The sequence below is a fragment of the Phragmites australis genome, chromosome 6, assembly GCF_958298935.1.
Source record: "Phragmites australis chromosome 6, lpPhrAust1.1, whole genome shotgun sequence".
Classification (NCBI taxonomy): domain Eukaryota; kingdom Viridiplantae; phylum Streptophyta; class Magnoliopsida; order Poales; family Poaceae; genus Phragmites; species Phragmites australis.
This window is the reverse complement of record NC_084926.1, coordinates 11020298-11048090: the sequence shown is the minus strand read 5'-3', so window position 1 is coordinate 11048090 and position 27793 is coordinate 11020298. Positions and strand designations below refer to the sequence as shown.

Sequence of the window (27793 nt, the reverse complement as noted above, 5' to 3'; positions counted from 1 at the left end):
TGTCTTGCCAGCAATCAAACAAAGATGGCCAGTAGATGATTTTGGTACCCCTATTTTCATCCAGCAGAATGCTAAGACACATGTTGTAGTAAATGACATCGAGTTTTGTAGTGCGGCATCGGCATATGGTTTTGACATAAGGTTTATGTGCCAACCGGCCAACTCCCCTGATCTCAATGTGCTCGACCTTGGTTATTTTGCGGCCATCCAGGCCATGTTTCAAAAGTCATCTCCCACTAGTGTTGAAGACATTGTCGCCAAGGTAACCAAAGCCTATGACGAATATCCAATTGATAGGAGTAACCGTATTTTCCTAACTCACCAAGCTTTCATGAGAGCGAACTACATCAAAAGGGGGGACAACATTATAAAATCCCACATTTGAAGAAGGAAGATTTAGAGAGGAATAGTGTTACAATGCGAGGTAGCAATTGTGATTGAAGCGTTTGAATTTCTCTCTTAGATTTTGTAATGTTATTTCTGTTTTTGCAATTGTAACTCAACCACGATTTTGAATATTAATTTTGTAATGTTATCTCTATTATCAAGCATCACCCGAGGGAGTATGACACCATGACATCGACGTCGACCGAGTCCTCTGCACTTTTCCACAACAACTCTGGGACATGCCATGCGCATAGAGCACCGTCCTTTGAAAGCATCACCCTAAAATCAAAGTAGTTGTATTCGTATAGCCAAGCGATGATGGTGTACTTGTTGTGGACGCGTTTGCAATGAGAGCACGATGTCAACCAGCGGCAATGAGTGCAAGGACCTTCGAGAGAGCAGCGATAGCAGTCAGCTCCCGTGTCGGACAACCACTCAGAGAATTCCTCGTCATTGAGCTCATTGAGCCAATCGAGGGTGGCATCATGGAAAGCGTCGAGGGGGCATCCAGAGCACAATCCTGCTGGTCTTCTACGTAGCCGTCGAGATGGGCGACCAGGATGTCGTCCTAGGCATCGTCGAGTTGCGTGAGCAGGGCTTTGTGCATGGCAGCATCTTGGGTGTCGTCGTGGTGCACGAGCAAGGCTCCTTGCATGGTGTCGTCCTGGTTGTCGTCAAAGTGCACGGTGAGGACACCATCCTAGGCACTGTCGAGGGAGCCGTTGAGGTGCGAGCCAAGGATGCCGTCCTAGGCGCCATTGAGGGAACCGTCAAGGTGCGCGATGAGGATACCGTCCATGGCAAAGTCGAGGTGCTTGCCTATAGGACTATCCCGGGCGTCGTCGAAGGAGCCATCCATGGTGACATCCAGGTGATCGAGTGATGAAAACAGGGAGACGTCGCGTGGGCTCTTCGTCGGTGGCAACTGAAGCTATACATATGCTACACCTTATCTCATTCCAATGGTTCGCATGCAATAGCAGCTTTAATTACTAGGCGTTTTGATTGTCAAAACGGCTACATTATGGGCTTCACGTTTAATATGCCCTCTAATTTGGGAAGAGGTTTAAAAAATTATGCGCCATGTAATTGGGGAAAAGGGAGTAACAAATATCATAAACGTGAGGAAAAAAAACAACTTTGCACAAGACTCTGATTTAGTAGAGAAATAGAGTAAAGAAATGTGGTCAATATATATACATTAGTTGCATATAAATTCTAAATCATTGGCATTTCACAAAATTCTATTATCCATATATTTTCTAAAAATATTTTTAGCTACATGGATTGATGGATTAGTCACATAAATAGGAGTGACATTACCGCCAGAGGCGATACAAGTACGTACCGTCAAACCGTCATGAAAGCCAAGTCACACACAAAATAGAGACACGGATAAGACATGGACAATGAGGCTTGAGATGGCTCAGATAGTCGGATGTAAGACCATTCCAACTATATTCCTTCATTTCGTTCTCTTCCTGATTCTATCTTTCGTTCTCGTTTTCTTTACTTTTTTTTATCTCTAACAACTTTTTTTTAATTTGTGAAGAGAAAGAAGAGAGAATTCTGTTCCGATAAAAATGACTTTAAAAATCTATTTGTGACAAAAACTATAAAAGAAAACGTTAAAATACTAAAAAAACAAAAATCACTTTGAAAAAAAATTCTCATCCACAAAGAAACTTCCAGAGATGGTCTGAGAAAGAGCGCACACAACTCACCTCGCCTCACCCAACCCAAGCTGAGCGAGACGCAGTGCCTAACACGTCACGTCGGCACGGTCGCCGACGGCCCCCCTTCCCGAATCCCGATCTCCCCATTGACTCGTTAATCTTTCGACGCAATGGGAATCGCCATCACCTTAACAAAACTGCAAATGTTAACACGACCTAATCCCCCATTCTTCGCCTCGTGCTATCTCAGTGCGGCGTATAAAAGTGCGTAGCCCCCACGTATCTTTCCACGCTAAACGGGTCTAGAAGTAGTAAGTACCACCGCCGCTGCAGCGGTTAGCTTTCCAGCCGATCCATACCTTTGTCCTGAGCTGAGCTGCCTCCGTCCAGAGAGCGATCGCTGCAAGCAAAGAAGAGAAGATGAAGGTGCAGTGCGACGTGTGCGCGGCCGAGGCGGCCTCTGTCTTCTGCTGCGCCGACGAGGCCGCGCTGTGCGACGCGTGCGACCGCCGCGTGCACCGCGCCAACAAGCTCGCCGGCAAGCACCGCCGGCTCTCGCTGCTCAACCCGTCGCCGTCCTCGTCGGCGTCGGCGCAGCAGCTGCCGCCTCCGCTCTGCGACATCTGCCAGGTTTGATATGCAAACCTTTCGATCGGTCCTGTGTTTTGGCTTCTGTGTGAGGCTAATTCCTGAAAGGTCGAAGGATCGAAGCTGATTTGTATTTTGGTCGATGTGCGCTGTTCAGGAGAAGAGGGGCCTCTTGTTCTGCAAGGAGGACAGGGCGATACTGTGCCAGGACTGCGACGTGTCGGTGCACACGGCCAGCGAGCTCACCATGCGCCACACCCGGTTCCTGCTCACCGGCGTGCGGCTCTCCGCCGAGCCGGCCGCGTGCCCGGCGCCGCCGTCGGAGGACGAGAACAGCAGCAGCAGCAGCTTCTGCTGCACCGCCCGCGACGCGGCCCCGCCTGCGCCCGCCACGAGCCACGGGAGTGACAGCAGCAGCATCTCCGAGTACCTGACCAAGACGCTGCCCGGGTGGCACGTCGAGGACTTCCTGGTGGACGAAGCCACGACCGCCGCCGCCGCCGCCGCCGCCGCTGCCTCAGCGACTGCTATCGGCATCTCCGCAGACGCGTCGTATCAGGTTGGTTGGTCCCATTGCCCAAACCACTCATTCTCGACACGTTCTTGAGCACACAAAAAACACGGCATATTCCGATCGTGTCTGCGTCGGCATTACATCCAATCCAATCCATCCAATTATGGGCGCGCCGGTACGGTTTGTAGTTATGCTCGCAGCTCTCGCTGGTCCAGGGTGTGACGATAATATCTCGAGGGGCCACTTTATCTTATCTCGAGGGGCCACTTTAGACACGGCGCCCTGATACAGTCCAACAGATTGGTCAGGAGCAAATTTTACTTCTTTTTACATCATAGGTTAAAAGCAGTGCAAGAACACGCATTGCCTTGTCGGACTGTCGTGAGCCGTGACCTGTAACTAACCTGGTTTCTTTTTTGCGAATGGGGTTGGATTATATTAAGGAAAAGGGATAAATGCAAAAACCCCCCCAAAAGTCACTTGGATTTTGACTTTCCCCCCCAAAAGTTGTTTTGTTGCAAAAAACCCCCCCAAAGGTTTGATTTTGTTGCAAAAACACCCCTAAAAATTCAAAAAAATTTAAAACAAATCACAAAAAATTCTAAAAAAAACTAGAGACAATTATAAGACCTTTTGTGAAATTTGTTTTCAAAAATAATATCCTTTGCATCATATTTCATAGAGAGTAAGTTTGAAAAAAAAAGAAAAACGTGCAACTCATTTATTAATTCGAGTTAAATGCATAGTTAATTATTTACTAATCAAAAAATCATGAAACAAAATTTTTTAGTCTTCTTACATGATCCTCTATCTTGTAAAAATACATGAAATCTTGAAATAGTTATTGTAACGTGCAGGATTCAGTAGATGGGTTGCAGATAGATTAATTCATAACTAATCCATAACACCCCCAAAATTAGTGAAACCACTTTTATTAGTTTACTTAAATAATTATTTGTGTAGGAAAAATAATGGTAGACATGACAAATTTAAAATAACATGAGTTAATAAATGAGCTGCATATTTTTCTTTTTTTTCCAAACTTCCTCTCCATGAAATATGATGCAAAGGATATTATTTTTGAAAACAAATTTCACAGAAGGTCTTAGAATTGTCTCTAGTTTTTTTTAGAATTTTTTTAATGATTTTTTTATTTTTTTGAATTTTTAGGGGGTTTTTTGCAACAAAGTCAAACTTTTGGGGGGCTTTTTGCAACAAAACAACTTTTGGGGGGGGAAAGTCAAAATCCAAGTGACTTTTGGGGTTTTTTTGCAGTTTTCCCTAAGGAAAAAGACAGCTTACATCCCCATCATTACAAAGAGGCCCCTGATATTTAATGAAATTACAAGGACTACACAAACAGGTCCTGAGTAAACGCCTGACAGATGGGGAAGACAGAAGCCACCAACCCAATCGCCACAAACCAGCACACATAGACTAACATACCTGAGTAAACGCCTGCCATGGCCGTCGCCGGAGCTGAAGCAGAGGCCGGAAAACTCGCCGACGGTCAGCAGGAAGCAGAAACCCGGCGAGGAGCTGAAGTAAACTAAACTGGTTTCAGATTGCATTTGGGCAGGAAGGACTAACTCGGACCGGGGGGCTGCAGGACGGCTACACCGCGTGGATGGCGCAGGAACGGCTGTTCTGCGAGAGCGCGGTCGCCGGCGACGCGCGGGCCAGCCGGGAGCGGTGGGTGCCGCAGGTGTACACAGAGCTGGCCGGCGGCAAGAGGTCCAGAGCCACGTCCGGCGCGTCGTATTCTTACTGGTGAATGAACGGAAGACCGTGTCCCCGTGCCATCGGCTGGTGTACTACTACTAGTACAATTGACTGTAACAGAAGTTGTTTCAGGCCTGTTCATGTATTTTTCGCTTCTGGGCCTCCTCGTTCTGGTGGATGCTTCGGAGTGTTTGTGCTTTTTGAGGTGCTAGAGAAAAGCTCCGCACCTTTTGTGTCCCGTTTTTTTGCTCGTTGCAACTTCAGCTCTGTCTCTCTACTTTGTATATTGTATATCCCAACTGTTTTATCTTTGTTAAGATTTAGAGTATATTTGGTCGAGTTTTAACATTTTTTAACTCTAAAAATTTATAAAGGTAGAGTCGTAGTTATATCGAAAGTATTTAGGTGAGCCATTTTATTTTTATTTTAATCTAAAATAGAGACTCAAACTATTTTATCTTAGCCTATAAGCATAAGATTTGATATGGAATCGAGAGTTGGAGATTTGCAAATCAGATGTTAAAGGGTGTACTGAGGTGACATCAGCCGTCTTGAAAAGAAACTATCTAGAATTTTATCTGACGTGAAAGAAAGACAAATAAGATAGAGAAAGATATCGTCTATTAATTAACAGACGGTCTAAAATATCAGGCAACCACTCTTATAGACAATATTTCTCTCATTGTATGGATGTCGCCTGTTATATGTGGTCTCAACCTTTTACGTGTCATTTAACAATTTTGTGTCATTTAAATTACTTATAGTCAACCCATATAATAGTTTGTTTATTATATTATCTATATATAATATCTAATCGTATTACAGATAGTAACCGTATGTACCGCTGCACATGACCTTAAAAACATGTGGAGAAGCTGCAATTTTTGGATTCTTCAACGTGACGTTGAATACCGGTGGGTAGAATTGAGGGGAGTTGGGTGAGAAGAGGTCAAACCGTAACATAGAACACGGCAAGCAATTAATATGTAACGGTGTACATATCATGCCGAGAACATATACCCACTGCCACCAATAGTTCCATTTATCTTTTATTGCATTACCCTCAATTTTATTCGCTATCTTTCGATACCATTTTCGTCGTTTCCAGGAGGAGCGGTAGCACGCTAGCACCCGTACTTGTTCTTTTTCACAATATTGGAAAAATGGACTAATCGATTTTCTCTTGAAACTTTAAACGTTGGTTTGATTGCCAAACTAAATGTTTTGCATGATAACATCTTTAACCAAAAAATCTAATGGGCCAAAAGGTAAGCAAACTTTGTTCCCCGAGTTACGCCGAACTCAAAAGCCCAATGAGCCGTTTCTGGTGATTTAGGTTAGAAACAGGAGCAATCGAAGCAACAATGAACAGAACTTCTCAAAAAAAGCCCAATGGGCCGTCTCTGGTGATTTAAGTTAGAAACAGGAGCAAGCGAAGCAACAATGAACAAAACTTCTAAAAAAACAGAAATGCGATTTTTTATTTTATTTTTATTTGAAAAATATATAATTGCAAAATTAGATGCCCAATTGAAAAAATTGCAAAAATGTGCTACTCTTGCCTTAGTGTCACCCTCTCAACAGGTGACATATTTAAAAATAAAAAAGAAATAGTATTCTATTATTTTAAAATTTATAACAATTCTAAAAAATATTGTATGGGATATTATAATCTATTTCTCCAAAAAAATCGGACAAAAATATTATTTGCAAAAAGGACAAATTTCATATATTACAATGAAATTTATCTTTTTTATTATTGTAAAAGTAATTATTTGAGTTGATTTTTTAAAGATAGATTATAGCATCCTCTATAATATTTTTTTTCAGATTTTTTTATGACTATTTTATAGTACTTTGAATTTTGAGAGCAACAATGTTTGTTTAACCTGTCGATAGGTGGAAGGACGATATCTTTATTTTTTTAAGATGTCATCAGCAACAGGAGCCTATTTTTAAATTTTTTTTAAACAAACAGCTAGTTTTGATTTTTCTATTTTCGAAATATAAAAATAATCAGAGGGGAAAGGTCTCCGCTCTCCAAGACCGACCGGAGCCGCACACGAGTCGGACGGGGAGCCCATCGAAGGGGATGGCTCTGGCCAGATTAGCGGTTTCCATCTTCCTCCTCCTCGCTGCGGCGGACTTGGCGGCAGCGACGCGGTCGCCGTCGGCCTTCGTGTAGGACGCCATCTACTCCAACCCCATCACCATCTTCTCCAAAACCTACTGCCCGTAAGCCCTCGCTCCCTGACGCCAACACCTTAATACGACTCATTGCTCGCTTGCTTTTGGTCTGCAAATCTGGCGGAATGTATATTAGGGTTTTCTTTTGGTGCGCACGGGCGTTGAAGCATCAAGCTCGTAGTTCAGATCCCAGGAAACTTGAGTCAAGCCGCTGTTTTACTAGGTGAAGGCTTCGGTATGTCGTGAATTGGGTGGATTTGCTATCTAGTATAACAGATGATGGAGTGCGAATTTGGACGTTCCCAGTGCAATTGAGCCGCAGGCAGTGGCGAATTGGTTAGATTTGTCCGTTGGTACTTGCGAACTGTTGTTCCCGTAGCATCATACAATGCAAACTGAGCATTTTATATGCTAAAACTGAAAAACATAAGGCAGAAACTGCCTCATGTTCGGTTGAATATTGGTTCGAGTGAATGAATCTGTACTGTCACCATGGTCTACTGCTGGCCTAACTGTATGATCCTTGTACCATTCTGCAGTTTATGTCCTAAGATGCCGGTATATACGCTGTTAACTAAAATATGCTATAGCATATAGGTTCAGATCATGCTACCAGGAATCGGATACTCATAAATTATCAGTGTTCTACTGTACCATGTGGCTGATGTGTTCTGTTCACAGATTCGCTTTAACTGGCTTTAATTGGCCTGTTACTTGGATAAGTACAACATTCAGAGGAACCATTATGCTTGCATCCAGACATGCACACTACAGTAACACTCTGAAGTCATTTTACTGTTTACTTTTTTGTTGTTTCTATCTTAGTTTTCATGCAAAGAATGCAGGTCTATCTGAATTTTTAATTTAGGGCTTTAAGTCTGAACCTTGGTTCCTTAATCCTTCGTATTATGTAATCAGAATTTCTGATTTCGGTAGGCACCATATTCACAAGGTTATATTTGATATGATATTTTTATGTTTTCTCTTGCAATATATGAAACCAAATTGTTTAATGTATAGATTTATAAATTATTTTAAGAACGCATAGGGTAAATACAGAGGGCGCAAGTTCTTTTTTTAGGTCAATGATCTTGCACACAAGGATTGTGTATTATGGGCAAGGATATCTCGTACTCTCCCTGCAGTTATAATTCTAAACACTTCTTTTGTGAAAACTTAATCCAACCGAATGCTCTCAAACCAACTTTCCCATCTCTGCTAAATCAGAGAGCAATGAAAATCTCCCCTCCCCTGCCCTTCCTCCGGTGTTCTCGCCGGCCATTTTTGGGGACAGGCGACCGCTCTTTTCTGTACCTTGATGGTCTTTGTTTCCTTTTATTATCTCTTTTAGCTTGTCCCGTCATTCTATCCAGTGTTTCCATGATGGAACGATGCCGGTTGTTCTTTCAGGCTTTCAGCCCTTTCCTAGAAATGAGGTGTGCCTGCTTGAAACCATCGTGGCTGCTGTTGCTCCGTTTGGAGAAGCGCTATACCTTCAAATGTTCTCTTTTTTTACTTCCCCTATCTTGTTCTTGCTTGGATATGGATCTTGGTCTCTATCACCTGGGTTACTGCTACAGAAGCATAGATTGGACTTTTACTACGCTTCAAGCTCAAGTACTGCTATCAGATGATGTGATGGTATTGCTGCTGGGTGAAGTAAAGTCCTCATCTAGGAGAATTGCTGTACTTGTACTTAAATGAAATGTTTGAAAGAAAATCACAACACTTCTTGTCATGGTCTAATACCCTGATAAGTGATAACTTATGCATTATTAAATACTACTTTTGTTACCAAATATTCCTTTACTCTCTTTCTCATAGGTACTGGGTGAAGTGAAGTCCTCAACTAGGAGAATTGTTGTACTTGTACTCAAATGAAATGTTTGAAAAGAAAATCACAACACTTCTTGCCATGGTCTAATACCCTGATAACTTATGCATTATTAAATACTACTTTTGTTACCAAATATTCCTTTACTCTTTCTCATAGGTACTCCATGCGTGTTAAACATATATTTCGAGATCTCAAGGAAGATCAATATGTTGTTGAGCTATATCTCCGAGGTAATCATTCTGGCATCATATTGAATTTCAATCCAATTGCATACTTTCTGGCATTTTGTCTGCAAGAAGATAAAAACTAATATATGCATGCCACGCCACGCAAGGGACAGTCGTGAAATCCAAAGTGTTCTTCTAGACCTAGTTGGGCGTCATACTGTGCGGCAGGTGTTTGTGAATGGCCAGCATATTGGTGGCTCAGATGGTTAGTGTTTAAACCTTCCAGCTGCACTGTTGTTTCCATGTGAGCATACAGCTACCTTTGGTAGATACCAACAATCAACATTTTGCATATTGCAGGTACAGCAAATTCTCTTCAAATGGTCAGCTTCAGAAACTTCTTGGTAAGAGTCAGTCGCAGTGACGATCCCTGGACAAAGCTTCGCACTGTCAAGAACACATAAGTGACTAATGTATACATGGTTCCCATGGGAGGGGCTTTCTTTTCTGTCTATTATCTTAGGATAACAAAGTTAAAAGGAGCAATACCCTTTGCTCTCGAGGCCTGGAAATTATCACGTTAATCGTAAGAAAACGTGAACAATCTACACCTCTTGATTGTCGTGGCCCCATGTTAAAACAATTCAGATCTCGATTAGATATAAACATTACAATCCACCACTGTTATGGAAAGAGAGTCGTACAATATTAGGAAAGGAATGTTCCCATGCCAATACATGATGAGTACAAATATGAATTTATCTAGAAAATGATCGCGATTGATATCATATCATATCAGGGTCCATTTTAAAAAAGATCGTATCAGAGTCAATAAAAAATTGCCTCAGTTGGCTAGCAGAGCAAAAGAAAGAAAGAAAAAACTGAAACTAGCATCAAACGGGTTACATCGTGCCCTTCCCTGACGTGTGTTCCCGTTGTGCGTGAGACAGTGCGGGCCATAACTCCGAAGCCAACCGCGATTCAACGGCTTCCCGAGATGCCGAGACCTACAATTTTCTTCCGCTGATCGGCTTGGGCGTGCTGCCAGGCACATAGGTGGTGTGGGCGCATGCTCAGTGCAGCGGTCGACGTCTCGGCGACACGACAGTGCAAAAGCGCCCACGGCGTTCGTCTCTAGCGCGCGAACGCACATGCAGCGAGGACCTGCCCGCAGATTGTTGTCAAGATGGTGTGCGCTCTATGCAGACAGCTACCTTTGGTGCGTACGCACGGCTACGGCCTACGGCCCTTGATCGCGAGGGATCCTATGTATTGGCGTACAGCAACGACGATGTTGCTTGCTGTTTGGTATGAGAGAAAAAAGAGATCAACGTTGGCGGTGTGGGAGCAGAAAGTCAGCCATGGAAGCTCTCCAGCAGAGAACACGAGAATACTCATGATTACATCGGCCCGCTCGATCATATACTTGACATGACATTCTAAGTTTCCTCCTAACTACAACTCTTTAAGGACGACAATACTTGAGTCCGACCAGCCAAATCAGTATACCGTCTCCCATCAAGCTCACTAACATCAACAACCAGAAAGAGAAGTTTGCCGATGCTGATGCCAAGTTGTGGAGCGAAACGACCATCTTCATTGGCTTCGTGGTTGTGTCCATCGACGAGGAGACGATATGCATGTGTTGTCGAGACATCATCGTTGCATGGCGCTGCATGTTGACTTGTCTGTAGTGGGTGGCCGACCTAACAATGACATAGAAGTTGCGATCCTATACCTGAACCCCAAGGTTAAGGTGGAGACGGGGCTCATGGAGCTATGAACAAGCATGGACGTGGAGTGCTACTAATCTGGTACTCGGTGCGAGAGCAAGTGCTCACCGATGTGCGAAAGTTGGTGGACTGGTACAACAATAGGGGCAAGAAGCCGTGGGGATGAGCGTGACAGTCACGGGTTGCGACTTGGGCCATGTGCTTGCCATGTTCAGCGCGTTTGATATTGTAGAGATGAGTTCCAATGGTAAGAAGGTGCCAACATGGAGGTGGAGACGTGGGTTCACGAAGTCATACACAGGCAAAGGACGTGGAGTGCCGCTGGTGCTGGTACTCAACAAGAGAGCAGGTGCTCACCGAGGTGCGGAGTCTGGTGGAGTTGTACCGGTACCACAGCAGGAGCAAGGATCCGAGGAGGTGAGCGACTAAGCGTAACTACCACTTGGAGAACACTGATGGTTTTCATGAGGCATGGCTTGGGTTCAACATCGCAGAAACAAGGGTGGACGTGTCATTTGACGGTAAGAAATGTTCTCCTACCTAGGCCCATGTGTGGGCATGTGCACTTTGTGTATCATGAACGTGCACAAAACTGTGCCCAAGGTGCCTAGCATGTTCAAATTGTTGGACAAGAAGACGTTACTGGAGCCAGTGCTGCAGGTGATCCATACGCTTGGGCTAGGTTTGTGTACGTACACCTAGGTGTGGAGCTGGCGCTGGACCACAAAGGTGCCATCGTTCCTCAAGGACATGGTCCACCTAGCATGCTACCATGGAGGCGCACCTCCACTTGCTCAACGACCATCGGGGCAGCAGTCTGCAGTTCTAGTTTTGTAGCGGGGGCCCAATCACCCCGATGCTGGTGAACAAGGCGGTAGACTAACACTGTGATGAGAACATGGTACCTCCTGTATGGTGCCATACGAGAACAAGGGTATGGTCTGGATGGAGGGTGGGTGATGGCACTACGTGAAAAATAGATAAAAAAAGACACAAAAATAATAACAGATTGTAATATGCCCCATCACTTATGATAATAATGACGGGTCAAGTTATGACTCGTCACTTATTACTAGTCATAAGTGATGGGTCATCCTTGGCCAGTCATAACTGACAAGTCAAGTTGTAACATGTCACTTATTACCAATCATAAGCGACAAGTCATCCTTGACCAGTCATAAGTGACGAGTCAAGTTATGACCCATCACTAATGAATAACTTATCATTGACGGGTCATCCTAGAGAGTGACCATTTTGATGAAATAAAGCAGGTGAAGGAATTTTTTTTATTATCACAACTTACTTAATTTTTCGCGTGGGTCATTAGATGCATTAGTCAATCAGTTTTCTATCACAACTTACTTAATTTTTTACTTATACAGTAAATATGTATATAGCATGATGCTATAATTTTTTATTTTTCTCTTATTTTTTCTCACCTTAGTAGCACTAGAATAGATATTATTGTATATTTCCGCTCAAGTTTGATGTAAGGGGTGGTGGCTATGGACACAAATGCGAGTTTCAAAAATGACGCAGAAACTTCAGGGCGCGAGAACTCAATCTTTCAGGCTATTTTTTGCCTTAAATTTTTTTCCAAACCTGACAAAGTTAGGGGGGATGGATGTAACTTTTTTATGTAGATATCACTAGAGTCAAAGATGTCAAAACCGGAGTCCGTACATAAAAGTTATGCCTATTTTACCGAAGATCACTCTGGATCACCTATCAAATTACAATTTGGCAAAAAAAATCATAAGTGATGGATCATAACTATGACCCGTCACTTATGTCATAAGTGATAGGTCATGGTTATGACATGTCATTTATGTCATTTGGTAAAAAATGTTAAAAGGATAAATATCCGATTACCTTCAGAACACACATGAGGGTGAGGTGATAAGGGGCAACGCATGCGAGCGGAGGTTGCGAGTTCAATTCCTATAGAACGCAAAGTTTAAAAACAATGTGAAAAATATTATGTGACATGTGACGAGTGGTGATAACCCCTACGTTAGGATGGCTCAGGTGAAAAAAATATATTTTTTTAACTTTTTTGTGTCCAAAAAATACCAAAAATGTTCATCAGTCATAAGTGACGGGTCAAATTGTGACCTGTCACCAATGATCTTATTGGTGATAGATCCTTACCCGTCACTTATGACTAGTCATCAGTGAGTCATTTAGGGTGACAGATGCATGACCCACACTACGTAAGAAACCAGCAAATGAGACACAGCATTAGTGATAACTGCTCAACACGCATCACTAATGTCCTATTAGTGACAGATCCAATAAGGACACGTCACTAATGTGCCTTCTGATCAGTAGACCCATCACTAATGATTGGCCTTTAGTGACGGGTCATAACATGATTCGTCATTGATGATAATAGTGATGAACCAAGTTGTGACCCGTCACTAATGACCAGGTCATCGCTGACATGTCATCCTAGGTCAATCATTATTGACGGGTTAAGTTATGATCTATCACTAATGATAAGGTCATCAGCGACGGGTTATTCTAGGTCAGTTATTAGTGACGGGTTAAGTTGTGACCTGACACTAATGACTAGATCATCAGTGACGGGTTATTCTAGGTCAGTTATTAGTGACAGGTTAAGTTGTGACCCGTCACTAATGACTAGATCATCAGTGACGGGTTATCTTAGGTCAGTCATTAGTGACGGGTTATAACTTGATCCGTCACTAATGATTCACTAATCAATGATATGTTGTCCTATATCAGTCATTAGTGACAGATCAACTTGTAATCCGTCACTAATAACCAACTCCAGTCACTAATAACGGTATTCGCAAATATTTTTTTATTTTTGTCTTATTTTTTCTCAACTCAGCAGCACTAGAATAGGTACCATTGTACATTTCTGGTTAAGTTTGATGTAAGGTGCGGCGGCTATAGACACAAACGTGCGTTTCAAAAACAATGCAGAAACTTCTATGGGCGAGAACTCAATCTTTCAAGCTATTTTTAGCCTCGAAAATTCTTTAAACCCAACAAAGTGAGGGAGGAATGGATGTAATTTTTTTTTAGATGTCTGTAGAGTCGAAAAAATATCAAAATTAGAGTTTGTATGCAAAAGTTATATCCATTTTACCGAATGCACTCTGGGTCACCTATTGAATTATAACCCTCGACGAAATTTGGCAAAATTAATCATTAGTGATTGGTCATAGTTATAACACGTTATTAATGACCTTTGAAAAGAAGGTTAAAAAGATAAAATATCTGATTTCTATCATAACTACGTGATAGTAGAGGTGGTAAGGTGGCTACACATACGAGGAGGAGGTCGTGGGTTCGATTTTCATGGAACGTAAACTTGAAAATAATATGAAAAAAAATGGCTTGTGAGGCATATGAGATGGACCTATGTTGGGATGGCTTGGGTGAAAAATATTTTTTTGACTTTTTTGTGTCAAAAAATATGAAAAATATTAATCGGTCATTAGTAACGGGTCAAGATTACAACCCGTCACTAATAATCTCATTAGTGACAGGTCATCACTCGTCACTAATGACCTATCATTAGTAACGCGATAAGAGTGATATGTACAATACCTATCACTAATGACGGTTATCACCCGTCACTAATGATTTTTTTTCACGTAGTGTCGTCACCCATGACGGTTATCACCTGTCACTTATGATATTTTTCAACATAATGATAGGTGTTGTCTCCACACCATAGGGGTGTCGGTTGACTACCATTTAGAGGACATCAACCGTCACTTCAGCAGCTCCAGCTCACCACCCGTTTTAAGCGATTCTTGCCATTTGCTATTTGCGCGTGCCATTTTGCTAGTTTAGGACTGAAAAGAATGATGTAGCTCATGCGAGATGGTTTTTTTTTTTATGGTAGTGTTGTGAAACAATCTGTATGTACTTGATTTGTGTGATTTGCTCAATTGCATATATTCATGATTGTCCCAGTTAAGCACTGTTTTGGTGTGCTTTTACTTCCCCTTCTATTTTCTATGAATGAAATTTGGTTGGTTTACCTTGATCATTATGGAACTTGTGACAACAAGGTGTATGTACTGGCTTTGTGTGAAATGCTCAACTGCATATACTATTCACGGTTGTCCCATTTTAGCACTGTTTTGGTTTTTGTATTCCCTGTTCTATCTTCTATGAATGGAATTTGGTTGGTTTACCTTGATCATTATGGAAATTAAATAGGAATAGGTAGGTCAATGAACTAGAGGCATATATTGTGAACTAGGGCATCCTTGCAACATTCCTGAACTTCCAATGTATGTTTTGGTTCGGTGCTTTCAAACTTGTTTCCGCCTGCCAGGGTTGATTCCTTTTAGGAAAAAACGTATGAAAAAAGAGGGTAAGCATGGTAAAACATGGCGATTGTTCAATGAGAAAAGCACATAAATCGGAAAATATTAGATGATGAACCTGTTGGTGCAATAAACTTACAGACACGTATAAAGTGACAATATAGAAGCTAGTGTATACATGGGGCATTTACACATTCATCAACAAGTATAAACGAACCCATGACTGTTGATGTTCACACTTGTCCATTAGCAACGCTGGGGGTACGCTCGGTTATTTACTCTCTGCTAGCCTTTCGCTACTATAGAAAAGATCATCTGTGCCCTATAATCATTGTCGATTTATAAGCTCAAGAGCATCTAAAAAACCGAGCCAGTAAGAACTGATAGTGATTATCACTGTCGATGCGTAACATGACCATGTAGTGATAGTCCAAAACTGTACGACTTTCAGCCCCCGCCTGCTTGGCTTCTCCTGAAAGTCTTTAAATTTAACTCTCTAGTTGATCGCTCAGCTCCAAGGCCTCACCCCTACACATGCGCACTCTCTCACTCTCCACGTCGCCGCCGCCACGATGGACCCAACTACACAACCATCTTCGGTTCCGACCATTCCACATTCCCCTTCGCCACGACCACCATCTTCGATGACATCACCCACCCCCGCACCTTTGTCCGATAATGAAGCTCTAGTGCCGCCAGAGAGCTCGAACGAGGCGCAGTCCTCGGACTCCGGATCGGTGGGGTCCTCGGACTCCGGATCGGTGGGGTCCTCCTCCGATGACGAAGTTTGGGACTACTTCATCGATGAGCCAATGTCAAAGAGGTGCCAAAGCTTGGATGAAGAGGAGACCAAGGAGGAGGACGGCAAGGACACCACCACCGACTACTTCTTCATCATGGCTGACCCCAACTGGCTATGCTAGGCGTGCGCAGCGGATGCAACTAGTGGCCTCTTTTATGACAACAGCGATCCGACGCTTTTGTAGTTCTTTTGCATGCACAGTTGCGTCATTTGTTTTGGTGTATAATAACTTAATTAATTATTAGTGTGATTTAAACCAGTGATTCTGGAGATTAGTAATATAAAGCTCGAATAAATTATTACCTGCATGTTTAAATTTTGATTTTTTTTCTAGAATTGAGTATCACTACCGGTTCGTAGCTAGAACCGACAATGTTAAGTATATCAATATAGGATCGAGAATGGCGACTAGAACGGGGGTGAATAGGCGCCTCAACAAATTTCTTTCGAAATAGATAGTCTTTTCCTATTTCTCACCTAACGCACCTCAAAACGCTGAAGCGGAAGCAAAATGATTTGAGAGATAAAGCAGGAAGACTAGTTCCATGACAACATGATTCCACGGATGGAATATGAACCATAGGTTCCATTCAAGACAATTTTATGTGTCTTTGTGCACAAAAACTCGCAACTTTCAAAGAAACTGGAGAAGATGGACACCGGATAAACTTATCCTCCAAAATGATAGTCTAGTGGCAAGGGGACTCAAGACCCGCTCAAATATATGAGTATGTGAGTGTTTAAGCCACTAGCATAAAAAAAAATAACCCTGCAAAGGTGAAAAACTGCAGCTCAAAGAAAAGATCACCGAGTAAAGAATCTCTCCAAGTTAATGATCTAGAGGCAAGGTACTCAAAACCCATGAGCATACACTCGTACGTTAGTTTTTATATCTTTAGCAACAAGAAGAATAACCTCACAAGGTGGTAAAATTTCAGCCTAAAAACCAAAATAAAAATCAAAATTGAAAACCGAAAAACTTGCAAACTTGCAAGGGAACCAATAGAGGGAAACTAGAAGGAGGGGAATTCAAGCATATGCAAAAAAAAAAAAACATAAACTTCATTACACAAAGAGGTCAGCTCTATTTTAAACGGATTACAAAGATTTATCTATCAAAACTCTCACCTATTACATAGGCTAAGCTCTCATCTTTCTCTCCTCTAAAACCTTAACTCTAAAGCTCTCAAATGGGTGGCGCAAAGGGGCTCAAGTGGCTGGTTCAAAGCTCTCTCTAGCCTAGAAAACTTGGTCCTTAAGTTTTCTAGCATTTCCCCAAAATACCCCTCTATTGTAGTGCACTCCTACCTATCATCGAGAGCATCTTAGTCCATTTTCTTCTTCATTCATCGGACGGCCACGGCGCCTTCACGACTTAGCTTCGCCTCGACATATGCTTCGCGATGGTACCACATACTCCACCAGTTCTCCCATGGTTTTGAGGCCAAACTGCGAAACCGCCTGTACGCTTCTCAAAGCGTGACTCATCGCCTTGCTTACACCTTAAGCAAGCGCTTCGATATCAACGTGTGTACTCCGTCATGCGATCATGACCGCCGGTAAGTCTCTCCTGCTCCCGATCCTTTTGGCCGCCTTGTTACTTGTATCGGCATTCACTTCGCTTGACTTTGTCAACATACCGTCTTCATCCGTCTTCAATGCTTTGCTTGACCTCCCCATGTTCAGCTAGGATCACCCTTGACTTCGTCCAGCATCCTTGATCGTCTAGCACCAAGCACTCTGCTTGGCCCCGATCATACCGCCATCGACCACCAAGTTGTATCCATCACCTACACACCATGAGACAAACAAACACATATCTCCAACTCCAAATCCAATTAGTCTATAATCAATATGCTCAAATGAAATCTCAAATCAATTCAAATCACATCAAAGCTTATACAAAACCGAAGATCATCAAACCAAATAAATGACAATATCAATCACTCAAAAAAAAATCAAGATACAACTCAACTTGGTTTCTCAATCAATCGATAGATTAGAGCCATAAACCGACAATAATATAAATTATCACTGCTAGTTTATGGTTCCAATAGATAATGATAAGAAATATCGTGTCGGTTCTTGAACCGAAAACCGACATTATACAATTTTTAAACCGACAGTGATGATCCTTAATGTCTTCCTCCGGCTGGCTGGCGAGTGGGGGCTTCTTCATCTCCTCACGCCGAGCAGCGCAAGGAAGAGGTTGACATAGTCGAAGCGGAAGACGTGCCTGAGCATGCCGATCTTGCTGTCGTCCCACGGCGGGTATCTGAACATGAATTCGATGAGGAAGCTCCTCTTAAGCACCGCCTTCTTGTGGCTGAACATCTCGAATGAGTACTTTCCGTGGTACTGCCCGAACCCGCTGTGCCCCACGCCACCGAATGGGATGCTGTCCAGTCCATACTGCAACCGAAATGTTTGCAAGAAAACGTTTATAAATGGTATGAATTTCACTGGAGAAAACTGCAGGTCAGCCACTCTGATAGTCATGGCAGGATTGATGAGTGTGCACACCTGCACGATCGCGTCGTTGAATGTGACGCTCCCGGACGACGTCTCATCTATGATCCGGCGCTTCAGCTTCTCGTTCCTGGTGAAGGCGTAGATCGCCAGTGGTTTGGCCTTCGATTTCAGGAACGTGATGCTGTCTTCGATCTTCTTGACCTAGAAAAGAACAGATGCGGCAGCAGATCAGCTTTATGCATTTGGACCCAGAAAGAAATGCGTCAGCTGCCGTCTATGCGCACCGTGATGATCGGGAGCAGCGGGCCGAATATTTCCTCCGTCATGATGTCAGAGTCAAGCGGAGGATTCAGCAGAATGGTGGGTTCGACGCTCCTGCACAATTGGGATCATGGCGTCAAGCAGAGGCACTAAATTCCGTAAGAACATTGCAGTGCCATGCTGTTATTGCGGGCTTACAGGGTCTTGGGGTCGTAATATCCACCGTGCACCACGGAAGACGCCACCCTGGGATCCTCCAGAAGGTCACTCAGCCTCTGGAAATGCTGCTTGTTCAGGATGCGCGCCATGTACTCTGGTTTGGTGAAGAATCTCTTCAGCGTTGACTTGAGCAGTTCGATCTTCAGGAAACAATCTTCACAAGTCAGATACGTGGTATAGTAGACGTCATGCAATACAGCACTGGATATAATGAATCAGACCAGAATCGGTGCAAATTCCTCCTCGACCAGCATGTAATCGATGGCAATGCAAGCTTGGCCGGCACAAGTTGACCATTTCGCCCCGATTATTCGATTCACAGCTACCTGAATATATATATATTCAGCACAATACACGCGTGAAGGTCATTCTGCCTTGCTACACGGCTGCTGTTGCAAAACTGAAGAATCGTCTAAAAAACAGAGGTTTACCTGGCTGTCCCTGTTGCTATCCAGCCAATCGACGATGCACGGGCACTTGGAGCCCAGCTCAAGAGCCACCGGGGTCAGGTGCTTCGCGGCCTTCGTCATGATAGTGCGCCCCACACGGCTACTGCCTGAGAAATGCCACCAAGAAAACGACCGTCAAACGTGCGTCCATGCAACGGAAGAACGGTCAGTAGTACATGTCTTGTTCGGAGGCTTGTGATGAATAAATTTACCAGTGAAGAGGACCTTGTCCCATCTGTGCTCCATGAGCTTCTCCCCCACCTCCGGGCCGCCCTCGACGACCTTCACGGCCTTGGAGTCCAGGTACTTCGGTATGGTGGCCGCGAGGAACGCGGCGGTGGACGGCGCGAGCTCGGACGGCTTCACGACCACGGCGTTGCCCGCCGCTAAGGCACCGGAGAGTGGCTCCAGAACTAAGCCTGTACGCAGCAGCAATGCCGAAACACGGTGAGTTTTGGTCAATGATCATGCAAGCAAAACCGTGCACAGAGCTGTGACAGTGAGCACAGGGCAAAGATGATTTGAATTATCAGTCCATCGATTAGTTTGGTCACGTGATGGCGTTGTGCAATCGTTCACAGAGTACAGTCCTGTCTTGACAGGAAGTAGTCCTTGGTTTGTTTCATTCAACCATCCACCCATCCGCACAAGGACAAGGAGAACACCTACGTGATCAACCTGCCACAAAGGTGACGAGTAACCAACCATACCGAAACAGATCGCAATGGCTCGAACACGCATGTGAGGTACTGAGCCATTGGATCTTTTGTAAGGCTCCTAGACAATTTGTGCTGTGCCGTTGCAGTAGCAGTACTACTGTTGGTGAGGCTGGAGGGTGCTCTTTCTTTGACGACGCAACTTTGTTGCAAGCCGCAAGGAGAACGGATAGCGATCAGTGGGGGCTGCGCGGTAAACGTCTCTGCATTTGCACGGGACGTTCAAAAGAAATATAAACTGCCCAATTATGGGAACAAGCTCCTCTAACTTTGCTGGCTCCTTTGACTTTTAAGCAAAGTCAGCCGTCAATAGTACTGTACTTTACCCCACTGTGATCTATTGGATTGGAAATATATTATTTAGGTTAGAAACCGACGTCCAAATTTACTGTTTATGCTCTTATAAATTACTATTCACAGTACTGTTCACATCTGACTTTGCTTAGCAAAATCAGAGGAACTGGTTCCCAATTACGAAGGATGTTGTAACCACTAGAACATATAAAGCCTCTGAATTCTGATGGCTTGTACGTGCTTCCGATTCGTACATCTCAAAGTATTATTGAGCATTTTTTTTCCAATAACATATGTCATAGACACACATCCAGCTTTTTTCTAGTATGCATGCCCAGGCTGCCTGTGAAAGTATGAAATCAGTTTGGATAAAAATACTCCATCATGCGGTGTTCTTTTGCCAAAAGAAAAGATTGGGTTTTATACTAGCAGGTTGTCAAATTTGCCACCACACGTAGCCTGTCTCTTTCTCAGTGGCCTCATACTGATTTCTTATGGGTCAATGACGGGACGGGACTTGAGTTAACCAATCGACAGCTCTAGCGATCTAGGGAATTCATAACGTGATGTGATATCTAACAAACATAATAACTACGTATCAGTTTCTGAGTTGCGGCATAAACCGGTTGGATTGGAGTTTAACATTCAGAGTATGTATTTTCTAGAGAGAATAGCATTCAGTTTGCGAGTGTTGATTTCAAATTCGCCTGCAGAAAAGAGTGGAGCAAAGAGGAAAGATTCACTTCACCTATTGGGAGATTCCAGCAGGAGAAGATGAGCACCACCCCGAGCGGCTCCGGCACCACGAATGCGGTCGCCGGGAAGGCAACCAACGGCGTGTCAGCCTGCACTCACAAGAACAAAAATGTTAAGCCATGTCCCACAAAAAAATATGTTAGGCCATGACAACAAAAGGCTTATGCAGAAAGCCATAACAAACTGGCTGCATATCTGCGTGCAGCCATAAGGTGTCAGCAGTCAGAGCGAGCTTGCCTTCTCGGGAGCCGCCCATTTCTTGAGGTTTTGCAGCTTGTCTTCGACGGACTTCGCCAGGACCCCAACCTGCACAGGGGGCGCAATTCAGCAGACTTAGCCAAATGGACAGAACTTAGAGTGATTAACTAACCGATCACCGAATAAATGGATCGAAGACGCCGCTGCAGATTCACGCAACGATACCTCATCTCTGAAGGACTCGCCGCGGTGCTTGCCGAGGTCCTCGCGGAGCACGTCGAAGATCTCCTCCTCCTTCTCCCGCAAGAGCCTGACGAGCTCCTTGAGCTGCGACTGCCTCCACTCCAGGTCCCGGGTCCTGCCGCTCTCGTACACATCCCTCAGGTCGCTCACCAGGCCGCCGTAGCCGAGAGCCCTCTCCTCTGCCACACTCCCCATAGCTCTACTCTAGCTAGCTTAGCTTGCTGATGGTTTCTCTCTTCGTACGTGCGGCGAGCTCGATCGACTCCTTAGCCTGGCTTGCCGGTGCACGCGTACGTGTGTTAAATAGTGGTGGTAGTGTTGGCCGTGGCAGTGTGGTTGAACAGTTGTAGCCGTGGTCCATCAATGGAGTGGGGGCAGCAACAGCTACTAACAGTTGGGACTGTTGGAGCAGTAGCAAATTGCGCATTGCTAATCCCGTACCCAAACTAGTCACGTAAATCCACTCAAAAGAAATTTTAATCACATAACTAGGCCGTTCTACAAGTATGTGCCCTTACAAGTTGTACGCTTAAGTTCCTTTCGGAAAAAATGGTTGTACGCTTAAGTAGTATGCATGATTGATATGAAGACCGAGCGACCGACCCTACGTAGGGGAGTGGTGGTTACACGTTCATGTCTATATTAGTGAGAACAATTAGCGACTGGTAGCCCTATATCTCAGACGGGATATAGCACCTCGCATAACTATCACGTTTCACGATTCACTGTTCTGGTGCGTCAGGCCGCCGGGAATGCTCTATGCCCGCGGAGCGTGCTGCCGCCCCTCCTCGTGGCGCCAGGCGTGCTTGAGCAAGTGGTAACTAACGTCCGCAAGGTCGCCAGGACGTCGGTGCTTGTCACGTAGCCGGCAGTGGCACTAGGGATGCACGCGGGGCGGCTTGCGAGCTTTGAGACTCGTTTAATCACAATTATAATTATATTTTGTATTTATTTTTTACTAGTGAATGAAAAATAAATTAACATATGAACTCTTATACCAACCAGTGGGTGCCGGAGGAATAGGCGGCCGCGAGCCGACACGGAATATAGAGGTAGCTTCACTGCGTAAAGTTTTTGATGCACAGAAACAGTTACCGGCGATCGGGTCCGGTGTATGGCTATAAAAAAAACCTCGAGTCTCACGAGCTACTTGAATTTAACTTATTATAGGTTTGATTTGAGCTCGGTTCGAGACTTTAACAAGCTAAGCTCAAATTTAGCCATAAATTCACGAGCCTATCGAGCTCGAGCTCAAATAGCTTGTGAAAGCTTGCCTAACTCCAACTACTTTCTGTTGAGTTAAAGATGATATCTATTCACTTTAGCTAAGTTTATTTTTTTAAACCTCACCATCCAACTCAAAGTCCAATCGCACAACCTTAAAACCACGTGACTACATACACATATGGTCGAGGCTCGAGACTCACGAGTTACTTAAACTCGACTCGCTCTAGACTCGATTCGAGTTCGACTCGAGACTCTAACAAGCCAAACTCAAGACTGATTTATAGGCTCGATTAAATCTTTAACTTTGGCTCGAGTTTCTATCGTCCTCAAGCTTAAGACGAGCTTGTCTCGTTGACGGCGCTAGTCCGGTGGCAGATGCTCAAAAGTATGCTCGATGCTAGGACAGTAGGGTGTGCTAAATTAATTTGTTGAAGTGATTGAGCGAAAGGCGAACCCAGTAGATGATCATTACAAGTAATGGTCTGGCTGATGGCTCCATCTAACACTGATCCAGAAGGAAGACCCGTCTCATCGGTGATACTGAGTAGACCACGTCTGGCCGAGGTGATCAGCGCTGTCAGTCTCATATCTACGTCGAAGCAGATCAGACAGGGATACTGCCATACTGGTAGTATTTTCAGTTAGTACTTGAATCGGGTCCTTCTCTGGCGGATGGAGGCGAGTGGACGTCGACCATCTCAATAAATTCTGCAGATGGAGCAACAGTCCCCTGTTTAGCTTGATCGTTCCGTCAGATGGACAGAGATGTCGTGCAGTTGTGCTTCTGTTCCTACATGTTTCCTCTTTTCTTTGGAGTTTCCATGCGTTCCACGCTGATGGCTTTCTGTGTCTGGCCCCTTTCCCTTTTTTTTACGCTGCTGCTCGTATGGACGGGCTCGGGAAGCTTTCCTAGGAGTAAGGCTGTCTTGTGCTGGTTCGAAAGAAATATATTTTAGTTTTATAGGATATTAGATTATTAAGATAATGGTAAAGAAATCACTACTTCTAATGTTATTGCAAGCTTGTCACTAAAAAAAATTGTAAAAATACTATTAAAACTGTCATTCAAGTGGCACCCTTGCAAAAAATAAAAAATCAGGGAGGTATTTGCAAATGCCCCTAGATTATGCATCTGCTATGATAGGATATAATTGGTTATAATTGATTATAATCTCTCCGTATGATTCATTTATATCTCTAATATTGCATTGCGATCAAAGGTGTATACTCTATATAAATACACTAACGGCATTCAACACAAATCATCAATTGCAGTATATTTGTTAGGGGTCATCATCAAGGACCCCTGATATCCTTGGCTTCGTTGTACTAAATTTGAATGTCATAAGGCTCTGAACCCCTCTAAAGGCCCAGGCTCTGGAGCAGCCGTGGAGATCTAAGCCTTCGGGGCCCTGGACCTCCGGAGGCCGCTGACACTCTAAAAGGCAATATAAATATTAATTGTGGGCATACGGTGCTGGCGGCAGCCAATTTGGTGATCATTATAGGCAATCCCTTCATTTCCACTATTTCTCTAAGCTTGAGCCACTCAAGTGAGTTAAGCTCTCGCTGCACCTTGTTCGTAGAAGATATTTTTTTCACCAACAACTGGCACCATCCATGGGAACGTAGAACGGTGTATCACTAGGAGAGGTAGGGTGCCACCTAAGAAGAAGACCAGCAAAGTGGCGGCTGGCTCTGTGGTAACACTTGTGCGAAAGTCAGCATGGCAGCTGCGGCCCGAGCGGCTGGCTCCGCGGCAACACCTATGCTGGTGCCAGCGCCCCAATCAGGGGTGACAACGAATCCACACTCGGGCGGAATGAGGGCCCTATGGCCACCACTGACATGGCTGCGATCTTGACTTCGACTGACGTGCCCCCCAGCCGGTTCATAGGCCTTTCAGCAGTAGTACGATGAGAACATCGTGGCACCCCAAGGGCTGCGACTGAGGCCGCAGCTGTACATGCCGCCACGACCCACTAGCAGGCACACGTGGTGGCCCTTCAGGCCCAACTGGAGGAGCTGAAGGCGGCCCTTCAGGCCCTGGAGCAGGTTGCTCTCACAACTGAGGCCACCCTCGGGATGGCTGATGTCATGGCGGCTAGGGCTCTGGGGACCAGTGAGGGCGTCATTTGTGCCCCTCATCGTCCCCAAGTGCCGCCCTTGGCCAGCATGTAGGCTACTGAGCCTTAGGCTCGTCGGCACGAGGCTTCTCTCCTAGACTTCAACTCTCCTCTACAGGCGAGCATGTAGGTCGTGCCCTTCCCAAATGGGTTTCGAACCCACAAACTTCCTAAGTCTAAAGGTGATTCAGACCCAGAGGAATTCGTTCGCTCATACGCCCTCACCATCAAGACCAACGGATGTGACCAGGCCACTGAGGCCAAGTGCTTCTCCCTCGCTTTGGAGGGGGTAGCCCTCCAATGGTTCTAAGTGTCGGAACCAGGGACCATTTACGCCTGGGCTCAGCTTTGAGACGCTTTCTGCAACAACTTCTAGGGCACATTCGTTGAGCTAGTGACCTTTGGGAGGCTATTCGCCATCAGGCAACAGCCGGGCGAAACCCTTCGGGAGTACTTCCGGAGGTTTTCCCAAACTAAGGCCCAAATAAAAGGTATCTTGGAGTCATTGGTCATTGACGCGACCACTCAAGATCTGGCCTCCAAGCGCCTCTTCGATCGACTGCATCGGCGTCCTAAGCGCATAGTGGATGCCCTTATGAGCAAGTTCAAGGAATACCCTCGTGCAAAGGAGGAGCAGCTCTGTCGGGATACCATGGATGCTGTCGTTGCCCCCTCTGTCAACCTCACAGGGCCAATCTCGCAAGCGGGGTCCACTCGAGCCCTGTCGTCTACCCCAACAAAAAGGGGCTCTAACGAGGTTGAGGGCTCGGGGGGGGGGGGGGGCTCAGGTCCTGATAGTGCTAGTGACATAGCATACACAACATCACCCACATGTGAGGGGCTCTAAACCTACCCCAAGCTATAGGGCATAGCCGAGGACGCTTCGGCACTTTCCCCGATCGCCAACGCGGCCCCAGCTGGCAACCCGAAGAATGGTATTGGTGCACTCTGCACAGGTCTGAACGTGTCCATAATACTAAGGACTATCGGACCCTCGTAACCTTTCGAGAGGAGTACCTTGAGCGGCAGGCGTACGTGTGGCAGGAGATAGGACCAGAGACGAGTGGCACGAAGGCCGTAGGCCTGCAGTGGGCCACCAAGTGGATCACCTAGCCTTACCAAACCCTCCTCAGCTAGCTCTGCCCCTCTGCCTCCGCCACCCATGGTGTAGCACATCAAAGGGGGAGGCCGTGCTATGTAAGTGGTGCTAGCCATAACAGGAGGGGGAGCCTCTGGTGGCTCCTCGAAGCGGCAGCGACGAGATTACATGCACGGGGTCAACCATGTCGAGGCAACCAGAATTCACCATCAAGTCTAGGGATGGGTCAAAGCCCCAGTGACCTTCATTCGATGACTCTATGGGGGTTAACTTCCCCACACTGATGCCCTAGTCGTCATGGTCGACATCACCAACATCGAAGTCCAGAGGGTGCTGATCGATGAAGGAAGCTCTGTTGATCTTGTCATCATGCATGCCTTCAACCAACTCCGCATTTTGTGGGACTGGCTCTCTCCAGTCTAGAGGACCCTTCAGGGGTTCAACGGCGCCCCCCTCGACGCCCTAGGCAAGATAGAGCTTCCTGTCACCTTGAGCGAGGGCTCCACCGCGCAGACTAAGATGATCAGCTTTGACGTTGTGGATGTACCCTATACATGCAACGCCATCCTAGGCCAGTGCACCCTGAACAAATTCAGAGGTCCCCCATCACAATTACCTATGTATGAAGATGTCAGGTCCCCAATGGATAATCTCCATCCATGACGATTAGGGTTTGGCTAGACGCATCGAATACAAGCACCTAACCCCACTCGACAGCCGTTAAGTCCACAATGTGGTAAAATGGCCTCTCGAAGACCCCCTTCGGTGTGCCTCAGGCACCGAGGCATTATGAGGACACGAACAAAGGGGGATGTCAGGCAGGTCCCAACGGATATGGTCCATCCTGACTGGACCTATCAGATTGGGGCGTACCTCACTCCGAAGCAAGAAACCCAGCTCCTGGCCGTCCTGCAGGCCAGCATCAATGTTTTCGCATGGTCTCCGTAGGACCTCCCTAGATTCAACTTCCACATCATCGAGCACGCCGTTCGGGTTGACCCGTAGGCCAAGTCTGTACATTAGGGGCTCCGCAAGCTATCCTTCGAGTTGGCAGAGGTAGCTAAGGAGGAAGTCCATAAGCTACTAAAAGCTGGCCTAATTCGTGAAATCATCCACTATGAGTGGTTGTCGACCCAGTCTTGGTAAAGAAGCCTAATGGGAAGTAGCGCATGTGCATCGGCTTCACAATGCTTAGCCAAGCCTACCTCAAGATCCGTACCCTCTCCCTTGCATTGACCAGCTTGTGGATTCCATCGCCGACTGTGAGTTATTGAGCTTCCTAGATGCCTACTCTGAATACCACCTAGTGTGGATGGCTGCGGAAGATGAAGATAAAACTAGCTTCATTACCCCCTTCGGGGAGTACTGCTACATTCAGATACCTTTTGGCTTTCGAAATGCTAGAGCAACCTTCTCCCACCTAGTGCGTAAGATCCTGGAATAGCAGTTAGGCTGCAATGTGGAAGCCTACGTTGACGACATCATTGTAAAAATCAATCTCGAAGCTAACAACATTGTTGATTTTCAAGAAACCTTCAATAGCCTCTAGGCCACAGGTGCGCGGCTCAATCTAGAGAAGTGTGTCTTTGGCGCCAAAGCTGGCAGGCTACTAGGGTACCTCGTTTCCAAGAGATGCATTGATACCAACCCCGGAAAGATCCGTTCCATCACAAAAATGGCACCCCCCACTGATACGAAGGGGGTCCAGCGGCTTGCCAGCTGCCTCATAGCCCTTAGCTGTTTTCTCGCCAAGTCCACCAAGCACAACTTTCTATTCTTCAAAGCACTAAGGGGCTATGGTTTTTCA

At 45.2% G+C, this 27793-nt stretch overlaps 2 protein-coding genes and 1 long non-coding RNA gene across 6 annotated transcripts; 2 read left to right on the top strand and 1 right to left on the bottom strand.

Annotated features, from left to right (window-relative positions):
- Window positions 1-2186: 2186 nt before the first annotated feature.
- Window positions 2187-5217, top strand: LOC133921658 (B-box zinc finger protein 21-like). Of its 3 annotated transcripts, none has more exons than XM_062366630.1 (3): window positions 2187-2693; window positions 2809-3210; window positions 4775-5217. In XM_062366630.1, the coding sequence occupies exons 1-3, from the start codon at window positions 2484-2486 to the stop codon at window positions 4937-4939; spliced, it is 777 nt and encodes a 258-aa protein (XP_062222614.1). In that variant the 5' UTR covers window positions 2187-2483; the 3' UTR covers window positions 4940-5217. The 3 variants fall into 3 exon arrangements, with proteins under 3 accessions (XP_062222614.1, XP_062222613.1, XP_062222612.1); XM_062366629.1 differs by having other exon boundaries at window positions 2189-2693; window positions 4745-5217; XM_062366628.1 differs by having other exon boundaries at window positions 2189-2693; window positions 4730-5217.
- A 1707-nt stretch (window positions 5218-6924) lies between these two features.
- LOC133921657 (uncharacterized) lies at window positions 6925-9756 on the top strand. Of its 2 annotated transcripts, none has more exons than XR_009910308.1 (4): window positions 6925-7122; window positions 9068-9141; window positions 9252-9343; window positions 9439-9756. It is a non-coding gene; the product is annotated as an uncharacterized LOC133921657 (long non-coding RNA). The 2 variants fall into 2 exon arrangements; XR_009910309.1 differs by having other exon boundaries at window positions 9246-9343.
- Window positions 9757-17989: 8233 nt separating this feature from the next.
- LOC133920449 (aldehyde dehydrogenase family 3 member F1-like) lies at window positions 17990-21822 on the bottom strand. Its single transcript, XM_062365070.1, has 10 exons — window positions 21517-21822; window positions 21331-21399; window positions 21086-21182; window positions 19540-19746; window positions 19310-19434; window positions 19100-19204; window positions 18858-19018; window positions 18683-18773; window positions 18450-18599; window positions 17990-18338 (listed from the first exon to the last, which is right to left on the bottom strand). The coding sequence occupies exons 1-10, from the start codon at window positions 21727-21729 to the stop codon at window positions 18102-18104; spliced, it is 1455 nt and encodes a 484-aa protein (XP_062221054.1). The 5' UTR covers window positions 21730-21822; the 3' UTR covers window positions 17990-18101.
- Window positions 21823-27793: the final 5971 nt, after the last annotated feature.

Coding starts and splice junctions, on each gene's coding strand:
- LOC133920449 (XM_062365070.1), bottom strand. CDS start 21,729: ATGGGGAGTGTGGCAGAGGAGAGGGCTCTCGGCTACGGCGGCCTGGTG. Junction 19,747..21,085: donor CTGCTGGAATCTCCCAATAG/GTGAAGTGAATC, acceptor TGCTGCGTACAG/GCTTAGTTCTGGAGCCACTC. Junction 19,019..19,099: donor AGGAATTTGCACCGATTCTG/GTCTGATTCATT, acceptor TGTTTCCTGAAG/ATCGAACTGCTCAAGTCAAC.
- LOC133921658 (XM_062366628.1), top strand. CDS start 2,484: ATGAAGGTGCAGTGCGACGTGTGCGCGGCCGAGGCGGCCTCTGTCTTC. Junction 2,694..2,808: donor CGCTCTGCGACATCTGCCAG/GTTTGATATGCA, acceptor TGCGCTGTTCAG/GAGAAGAGGGGCCTCTTGTT. Junction 3,211..4,729: donor CCGCAGACGCGTCGTATCAG/GTTGGTTGGTCC, acceptor AACTGGTTTCAG/ATTGCATTTGGGCAGGAAGG.